This window comes from Agelaius phoeniceus, chromosome Z (genome assembly GCF_051311805.1).
Source record: "Agelaius phoeniceus isolate bAgePho1 chromosome Z, bAgePho1.hap1, whole genome shotgun sequence".
In the NCBI taxonomy this organism is placed as follows: Eukaryota; Metazoa; Chordata; class Aves; order Passeriformes; family Icteridae; genus Agelaius; species Agelaius phoeniceus.
The window spans coordinates 56,789,089-56,799,670 of NC_135303.1; the positions used below are offsets into that span (position 1 = coordinate 56,789,089).

General features: G+C 36.9%; 1 protein-coding gene across 1 annotated transcript in view; it reads left to right on the forward strand.

The window, feature by feature from the left end:
• The window catches only part of AGTPBP1 (ATP/GTP binding carboxypeptidase 1), a 66,217-nt gene extending 59,753 nt beyond the window's left edge, over nt 1–6,464 (forward strand). Inside the window, exon 27 of the mRNA XM_054652608.2 lies at nt 2,933–6,464. Within this exon, the coding sequence (XP_054508583.2) occupies nt 2,933–3,086 (154 nt within the window). The 3' untranslated portion in view covers nt 3,087–6,464. The remainder of the gene's footprint in view (nt 1–2,932) is intronic.
• Nucleotides 6,465–10,582: the final 4,118 nt, after the last annotated feature.

Sequence of the window (10,582 nt, forward strand, 5' to 3'; positions counted from 1 at the left end):
ATAAAGAATTTGATTAAACAGTAAGACATTTTTTCAGGTATTTGATTTCTATATTTCTTCTGATCCAGCCTCAGTAAAACAGTGGAATAATAATTACACTTCTCAGATTCATGCTAACCTTTAGAACAGAGATTAGTGAAAAGTTAAATATTCAAGGCTAACATTTGCTACATCAAAAGACAACATCTCATGGGAAAGCAAATATACAAGCAGTATGTGACACAGTTTGGATACAGTTTTATGAGGAATGAAAACTTAGAAAGGAAAGTGGAAAAAATAACCTTAGTAAATATTATAGTATTATTTGAGTAATACAGAATTGAGAAGTTGTGGTGTGCTGCTCTGGATGGTATTAGAAAGCAAAGACTATTATGCAGTAGATTTCAGAGACAGTTTTTTATTTTAAAGTTTTATGTAACTTTCTAAGTAACATCTGTTCTAATCTTTGATCTATTCTAATGGTACTTCTCTTGAATAGAGAAAATAACATGTAATGTTGATTTTTGCTTTATTAAATGTGAGACGTATCCCTCAGTTCTGGATGTACATGTGCCAGAGCAAATGTCTAAAATGTGTTAGAGCAGACAGGTTGGCTTTTAATGACTGCTCACAGTGCCTGAATTTTCACAAGTTAGGGGCATGCCTACAAGTTTACACATACATGAGTAGGTAAAATAAATGGATACAACTATTAAAAAAGTATATTGAATAAGTATACTTGTGTGTTTTTCAAGACGATATGACACAGGACATATTATATGAAATAAGAAGACACTTTGAAGAGCTGAACTATGTGATTTCCTTGTGTGCCCAGTTCTGTGTTTTTTTTCCATAAGGTGGGCTTTGTTGGTTCCTTTCTCTTAACAGGATGAACTGTGTTAGTTTAGTATCTAAATAATGACATTAACTAAAAAAAGTGGATAGAATTTTTCAGAGCTTTACTGTTCTATGTACCTCACTAAGATGAATTTTTATAAGTGATTACTCTAATGCCTAAAACATCCCACTGTCACTGGTTGAATATTTCTCCTTGACATGGCTCATTGAAGTTTTCTGTCAGTGTTCAGAATTTTGACATAATATTGGGTCAATGTTCAGATTTAATGGCTCCATTTCCTATGAATTACACAGTTTATTCTGTGTGGATTTAACTGAGGTGTGGGTTCCTTGCATATGAAAATTAATTAATTGGTACCTGTGTTAAGTGATGAGAACCACAAACTGAAAAAAATCTGTGGACTTGTCAAAATGCAATACATCTGAAGTCCCTTTGATTTGTTTCTTTAAATAAATGAAACATTTAAACTTTTTCTTTCCCCGACTTCTTTCCTTAAAGAAACTGTTGGTGCGTAGTGACTTCCTAGGGCAGAAAGCATTACAGGATGAAAGAACAAAAAATTTGTATTCCTTTGCTGGTTCTCCCACAGGTGCTTCATGCAAAACATGTTATTGTATGTTGGGTTCACCATATGTGAAATGATAGAGACTTCTTAGCAAAGATCCTGGTTATTTTCTTCACTCTTTGTCTCTCCTAAAATGGAAACAATTTTGTTACAAACACCCAGCTCATTAACCATCAGTGGGTTATTGCCCTAATTACAGCTTAAATAACTCATAAAGTATTTTGATTTGTGGAGCTTTCTGTTTCCCATAGCTAATAGACAGGTTTGTTTAGTGAACAATGATACAGATAGTTTTGAATGCAAATATTTTTTTCCCCCTAAGCTAGGGAACAGTTTTTCTCCCAGTATTTGAATTAACTGTCAACAGTACAAAATGCTACAATGTGGAATGTCATTGAGGTTATAGGTAGAGGAAGAATATAGTGAAATTGATTTATATTGAATAGAGATAGCATTTTAGATTTGAAGTGGTGCAGCTGAGCTCCTAAAAGGTCTTCAGAAAGAAGCAGTGATTAGTCCTTTTAATTATAAAGCCACAGACAAGCTAGGTTTTGTGTATCTTCAGAGAAAATTAATTAAAATTAATATGCAAATATTTCTACATGTTCTTTATGATGTTTCTCAATAAGAACATTCTCACTGTTTTGTATGAGTTATGTGTGATTTGATTATTAGGTAAAATGCATTACAAAACCTTTTTTGGCCTTAAAATTAATGTAAAAATACTTATCAAATATTTAGGAGAACTTAGCGCTTATAAGCAGATAGCTTTTTATCTCCCAAGTAAAAGTGGGTCTGGAAAGCACATTTCTGCCTCCCCCGTCATCCCTTTCTCTGTTCTAGGGAGGTCAGAGGATCAGAAAGTTGTATTTTAACCTTTTTCCAGTTAGCACTAAAGTTCTTCGATGGTATTAGTTAAGGGCATAGACTATTCTGTAGTCAGAGCATCAGTTCACTAAGTGCATTGCCTCAGAGTTGCAATGTTTGACAAATCTTAAGTTTTACCAGGATACAAATGTATGAGAATCTGATGGGAGTTAAGTGATTTGTGTGGGAATTTATTTGTAGGTGTAACCATGATCCCTTGTTCCGTCATCTCTGATATGTATAAAGTAATTGGTTACAGTGCTTTTCAGTAAAGTGTGTGTTTCAATAAAATACAGGGGTTTGTTTATACCCTACCACAATGGCTGTGTCCTTAGGTAGTTGGATTCTTCTTCAGCAGTTTCTGATACTGCTGTATTTACATTAAATTCTTATGGGCCATTAGTGTAGCAGATTTGTCATGGCACATTTGGATAATGAGTTGTATATGACTAAGTAATTAGTTCAAGGCGTTACAAACATGGGTTTGTCTCTTAGTTGTTTTACACTCATCTAAAAAGCCAGTCCCATTTCAGGTAATCTGCCCCTTTCCTGAGGTAATTTTCGGATTACTGCATGTTGGGAAAGGGACAGGGCACATAGTCTGAATGTGTTAATCCAAATAATACTTTTAATGTGATTCATGGAGCTTCTTGTTGTTATAGCCCCACTACATATGTTTTGGATGAAGATGAGCCTCGCTTCCTTGAAGAAGTTGATTACAGCGCAGAGAGCAATGAGGAAGACGTTGAATTAGGTGATAATGCGGGTGATTATGAGGCAACTAATCAAGATGATGGACTTTCAGACCCAGATTAAACAAGAATACACCTTTCTTGAACCAGCTTTGCTGCCAATAACAGAAAATAAAGTATCCTGAATTTCCAGTCATATACTTCCTTTCTGTTTTCTACAAAGGGGATAAGCTTCAGTTAACACAAATGACTGGGGCCTGCATAGCTCAAGGACAGTAAATATTTCTGATAAATTTGCATTTGTTTTATTTAAGGAGTTCTGTGTATTCTTTAAGCCCTAAATAGATACATTTATTTACCAGTTCATTTTCTACTAAATAGTACTGCATGGCATTTTGTGTCCTTAAGCCCTATCTTCCCGGGAAGATTGGGTTATAATCCAGAGAAACGGATTATAATTTTTAGTGCGTCAGAGTACAGAAAATAATTTTTGGTGGTACAGTTCTTTGACTTGCTTCCTGAAAAATATATATGTACAGATTTTCTAAATTAATTTGTGTATGTCTGTGTATATGCGCGTGTGTATACTGAGGTGAAGAGGTTATTTTTTGACATTATTTCAATGATACTTGATTGTGTTTGAAGCAATGCAGTGCCTGCTCTGAAACAATTCAGTAATTACTAAATTAAAAATGAGAAAATTATGTATGAATTTTTGCACTTGTTTCTTGCTTCTTATGATTATGTGGTTTTGCCACAGTATTAGGTGAAAATTCTTACTAATGTCTGTTCAGAGTTCAGGAATTTTGCACAGTGACCAATGCAGCCTGTGCTTAGAAGAACTAGACTGTTGTATAAAACTCACCCATAAGATAGGCATGGTTTGATTTGAAGAAGTTTTCTTGTTAAGTGTACTTGTCTCCAGGAAGAGGTCGGGTATGTACACTCTATGTATATTCAGCTACACGGCTGCTCCATTTTTCTTGTTGAATATGCACGTAGTTAAAAACTGTTCACCTTACCGGAGGCACATTAACTATATACCCAATCCAACTGCTCTAAGGGGGATAGTGCATTTCGGTTTAAACCTTTTTGCCTGATTGCAACCTAGTGCTAAGTCTGCTCTGATAAGAAGATTGGACTGTAACTTCCTGAGGTCTACTCCAGGCTGAATAATTATTCTGTGGTTCTGTATTCTTCATGTTTAAAGTCAAGCTGTCAGGTATGGATTTACACTTCTTCTACTGTCGTCTTCTAATTATTAGTGCCTCTTGCCTCTGCTTAAAATAAGATCTAATAGAGAAATGAGGAGAGTTGTAGTCTGTGGTTTACAGAATTGACATGTTCTGCAATGAAAAATACTTTTCAAAAATTATTTTTACTTGATGTGACCCAGTTGTGGCATTCATTTTCTTCCCTATCTGCAAGGGCTTTAAGAACATGAAGAATAACATTTCTAACTTATACTAGGTTTTTAACTGATTAGGATTTTCTCTGTTTGTTGTTCCAAATAAAACTGTATTTCAGAGGGGAAGGGCATCTTCAGTAGAGGGATTTAAAAAGAATAGAATTTATGAGAATTAACTGTATCAGTGTTTTTCAGCCAGGGGTTGGATATGCACCAGGATCTGTTCTTTCAAATTCAGCATTGTTCGGTAATGCCTGTCCATATTATCCTGATTCTGAAACTGGGGAAGGGGTTTTGATTCCTTGTTATATGCAACTGTATTTTTGTTTAATGATTTAAATTTATATTAATAAAGATGTGGAGAGAGGTAGGGATGGAAAACATGGAAAAGTTGGAAACATTTAGAGTCTTGTTCCTTGATAAGTTTTTCTCTGTGGAAGTTATCTTTCCTTGTGTTCTGTGAACTACATACTGTAAATAAGAAAATTTATTTATTACCCTTTTGAAGAGGAGTCCTCTGCATTGAAAGTAGAGGAATTTGGGAACCTGTCAAATGGAAGAATTAACCTTGCCACAGAATTTGAATTATTTTTCTGTCCAATGACAGCAGTTCAAAATGGTCATATTGCCCTGTCAGTCCTATACTAGTTATCTGCATAAATAGATTTTCATCCTTAAGGGCTCCTACTTCAGTGGGAGTAGTTTTCATAAATAAAATTATTCATAAACAATTTCACTTCAATTTCAGAGAATGCAGGATGCCACATGTTTGTTAACTGCATTGTGCATGTCTTCTTAGGTTTCATTTGCATTTGTATTAATCGTGGAAAACTATTTTTATACTACTGGCAAGACTAGAAATATACTTCATCCATTTAGAAAGAATTGTGGCTTAGTAGTACAAAATTGTCCTTTTCTCCTGAGTATGTATGTATATTTGTTCTTCTCATGACTCCTACCGCTTTTAATCTGTGCAAGAAAAGAGTTATCAGCTATATAATGTCTCAGGATAACATGTTTATACATTAGATTGTAATGCAGTTATGCATTAGATGTCACTTAGGTGTTAGATGTCACTCTGGCAGCTGTTGGTCTGAGCTTCTGCCAGTGTAATTCTAATGCAGGAGATGAAACTTTGTCCCTATCTTACACATTGTTGAAAATGCAAAAAACAAAGATAGTTACCTCAAACATTTTCCAGTACTTGCCTTTTGAAAGGTAAAGTCTCCATTTGTGCTCACGGGGATGCCAGTTCATGGGAAGAACTGCTGCAGTGAGAACTGCTCCATACTGTTTATTCCTTCTCCAGTACCTGTTGCCATTGTTGCAGCGGTGTTGACAGACATGCTGGTGCCCTCATTTATGTGTTTTGGTGGGAAGTCTGGTGTTTGGCTGAAAAAGGAAGAGCTAACACTTTGAGCACACATTCCATTCTATTACTGTGGCATTTGCCCTGAAGAAATGGGCAGAATGATAGCAAAGAATGGCAGCATCTTGGACTGTCACAAATCTCATGCAAATGGAGTGTCCCAGACAATTGACTGTCTTTATTCTATGCATTGGCATTTCAATGTGGCTTTGGTTTTAAATGATGGTGTGTGCTATAAGCATGACTGGTTCTGAATATGCAAAGACGATATCCCTAGATCTTCCTCCAGTAATAACAACCAATAAGACTATAAAAAATAATTACATCTGGGTTATTTACTGTCTTGCTTCTAAGTAATTGCTGGACAATGAATCGCTTCATTCCCTTTCCAGAAATAATTCAAGTTGCATCACAAATTTTGGTACTTCGTCTTCACTGGTGACATCCCCTTGTGTAATATAAATTATAGCAATTTGTGCCAAAATCTTGCCTGGTCATTTTTTGAGGTGGATATCTTTATCAGCCTGACTTACCAGGGAGTTTGGTTTGAATCTCAAATAAGACTGCAGAAGCAGAAAACACTGTTCACAAAATGCAAAAATACAAGGTTTCAGATAATTTCTGTTGTAATGCTATGATAGATATAATTGTTGCAGTGTTAGTGTGCATGCCCCAAATACCAATACTTACGAATAAAAATGCGTAATAAAGGATTACTTACAATCTTTTGCTTTCCTATTATTGGTTAGTGATAATTAAGGATTCCCCATCCTAGCACTTGCAGGAATGTTCTTACCTGCAAGGACAGCAGTGTGCATAGCATTTTAAAAAACATATTTTGTTTTCTGTGAAATTAAACTCAGTGTGCTACAGGCTTAGAGTAACATTTGCACATTTGCATATTAATTGACTGAATTATAAGTATCTAAAAATTTTTGAGATTCAGCAATGTTTGTAAAACTTATGAAGACTGGATGAAACACAATGAAGATCTTTGCAGAGCACACAGAAGAGCCTTCTGGTGAGACTCTTTCCCTCCCACACAGTTAATAGGATATTAATCTGATCTAGGAAAGGCATAAGATTATTCCTCAATAAGTCATCCCTTTACAATTCAAGTCAGACTGTTGTAGAGTTATTTTTACTATATATGTTTTTGTAGCAGCAATTTTGAGATTTCAGCAATTTTTTGAGGGAAATCTCAAGCTAAAATGAGATAATTAGTTTCAGGCAGCTGTCTGAAAAGAGAAAGCGATTACTGGGAGTCATCAATGTAACTTTCGTAAATACATTTGCAGGTTATTCAACTACACCTGTCATGTTACTTTAAGTTGAACAGCTTCACAAATTTTGTTGTCTAAATAATTTTTAAGATCTACAATAGTCACAGTGTCAAATTAGTCTTAGGATATTTCTCTTTTATCAGTGTTTCTAAGGGCATCAGGGTGCAAGTCATTTGAGATGTGAGCTCACATCTTGTTTGCTTAAGTAAACTAAATCTAGGTTGCTTTTAAAGATAGGCTTTAAATACAAAATGCCAAACAGCTGTGACACCTAGTAAAGAATACATTGTCTTGGTTGTTTTTAACAATATCATATAAAGAACTCATCCAATCCCTGAACAATACTTCATAACTATGAAAGACCTTCCCTTATTTCTTGTTATTAGAAAAAGCTAGGTGCTGTATTTCTTTTTGCCTTTTTTAAAACAAACAAACAAACAAACAAACAAACAAACCCTAAAAAAACAAAGAAACAAAAAAATCCCACCAAAATACAGTAGTGTTAGTACACTCAGTACAGCTCTTATTAGAGCTCTTGTACAGCTTTTGAAGCAGTTTGGAAAGAGTCATTGGTACAAAATATGGGTTTATGATCAAAGGAAATGACGCACTGTAGGATTGCCTGATCCAAATTATGAGGTTATGAAATGTCAACCAGATTCTGCCTCTTGTCCTTGCAACATTCTTACCACAAGATGTTTGTGCTTAGAGCATGCCCTTATTTCTGGCATGGCGCTATTTCTCATGCAGTTTTTTCCATGGTAGATTGGAAGAATATATACTAGCAGCACCTCATTATTGTGTAACTACTGTCAATTTCCACTGGGCTCAATGCTAACAAATAAAAGAATCTGACCAACAAAATTCCACAATAGTACTTCCATACATGAAATGCTGCTGTTAACATAGAGAGGGGATATTCACTTTAAATGACCTGAAATAGGACTTTTCTTTACACTGTCCCTCCAGACATATAAAGAATGAATTACTGTGATAGCATAAAATGCTCTTAGCTGATAGCATTTCATTCATGCTCATTTTGTTCCCAAAAGAAAATGGACATGTAAAAATTTCAGTACAAACAAGACATGAAGCACAAACTAAGGAAGACAAATGATCCTTAATACTTAGTATAGTATTTGCTTTATGGTACTGTATTTACATAAACCTTAACAATAGTTCAGCTGACCCCTCAGATTAAAATGGTTTGGTAGTACATTTTATGAAGTCAAACTGAGATGTGGTGCGCAAACCTTCAGCCAACAGGCTGCATTACTATTTGGCCTTGATCATCATCCCACACAATTTAGTACTTTATACTGCCAAATGAAAAGTCCTAAACCAGGCCAGACAGTATTCCAAAATAATAAATTATTTGGGTCTTTGTTCTGTGAAGAATGTTGCAAAATTTTCAGATTCTCTGCAACAATCGTCCTCCTGTTCTGGCTTTTGTGTAATCACAAAAGACACAAGTCCAATTTAAAAGCACATTGTGCTTGTGTACACTTTTACACCCTCTCAGTTTAATCCATGTCTGCTCTAGGTTACTTTCCTCTTCCAAAGCACCCAGTCTAGTCAAGTCAGTCCTTTAGCTTGATGATGAGCCAGTGATGTCGTCCTCTTCTTTTGGGTCTGATGTCACTGTTGACAAAAGCTTTCTGTTAGGAATCCCATCAGTCAGTATTGCTTGAAAATGCTGCTGCTATCAAATGTACACCCGATTGTGTTCCAGAATGAAAGGAGACTCCCCAAATCATCTGTTTAAGTACAGTAGCTCATTTGTCAGTATGTCAGGTACTTGTTCCTTTTGTCCAAAACCAAAATGTTTAGAACATAAGTAGATGCTATTTCAGAAGAATAATTTTTCAGATCTATGAGTGAATTCAGAGGCATATTAACTCTAAAAATCCCTTCATGCTAAGCACCTGACCCCAAAATCTTATAGGGAGGTGGATCAAATCTGATGTACTCATGCAGGGGGCCTCCTGGTCAGCTAATTCTATCAGGAGTCCAAGTCACTGGGCATTCCTTCTCACGCAGCTTCCTGTATTGAGGAGAAAATGCTGTCAGTCACAGCAGAGGAAGAGGTCCTCATTGTTCACCTTACTGTGTCTGCCTCACAAGCTCTAGAGATTGGTGGACACATTTTCATTTGCCTCTCAGCTGTGCTCTATGGTAGAGTGAGAGGGACAGAAACATAAACTACATTTAGTTAAAGGTCACATTGACAAGTGCTTAAGAAGATCCATGCTCCTCCATGACTTGTCCACCAGGGCAAGGTGGCTATGGGGTGAAGTACCCCTGTCAATGGAAGAAAATGTAATCAGCTAAACACAGTACCTTTTGGTTTGTAGATGTGAATAGTAAAGGCATATGGGTCCTGAGTAATGACTTGACCACCTGTGAAACTCCCTTTCCACCATCTTTGGATGAGCTTCCCACCACGCCATAGCAGGAGGCCCTGATGGGACACTGCTTGCTGACCTGGGGCCTGGCTGCTGGCACAGCTGTGGGAACATCCCCAAAGCAGTATGAAAGGTAATGCTGGAGGTGTGAGTAGGGTTGTCAAAGATGGGATCGTTCACCAAGCAAGGATTCAAGAAAGAAAATACCAGCATAGAAATCTTAGGGAAGACCAGGGAGCAGCTGGATAGGAGTCACTGGCTGGGCCATTGGTGCCAATGTGTGCCAGTGGGTGGGAGGTGTTGCTCTGTCGGGCTGAACACTGCATGGAAGCCCACCCTGCATGCAGGACCAATGCCCACCAGAGCCTCTGTGGAGCGATCAGCAGACTTGGACTTTGAATAGCAGATCACAACATCCCAGGTGCCTTTTGTCCATGATAGGCAGTGAGTAAAAACGCAGAATCATAGTATTGTTTCACTGGTAAAAGATATCTAAGATCTTTGAGTCTAGCCATTAACCGAACAGAGCCAAGTCCACAACTAGACCGTGTCCTGCACCACATATGAACACTTTTTAAATTGCTCCCAGGACAGTGACTCAAGCACCTTCCTGGGCAGACCGTTCCAATACTCGATAATGCTCTCAGTGAAAAAATCTTTCTGAGTATCCTATCTAAAAACTCCCCTGGTGCAACTTGAGGTCATCTCCCCTTGTCTTGTCACTTGTTACTTATGAAAAGACGTTGGCCCCCACCTGACTACAACCTCTTTTCAGGTATTTGAAACCAGGATCTAACTACAACATCATCCATGTGAAATTTAGTGATTCATGTCCCAAGGATTTATGTTCACCCTTAGCAGGTGCTCATACAAATGGAATAACATAATTGGAGTCCAACAACAAAATTTTAGAAGTATTTTCTGATTTGAGGATGGAAAGAATGTGTCTGAGATCCCAGCTTTATGTGTGGGAAGCCTTATGTGTTGATGGAGCTCTGGGGTTTGCAAGAAGAGACATTTAAGCCAAATGTGTCTGCTGGAGACTGATTAACTCTCAGGAAATTTGAGAAGACATTTTCTCATTCCCAGCTGAAAGGTTTTATATGTCTCTAAGTTCTAAGGATGTAAATTATTCCAAAGGAGGAAGAGAAGAGG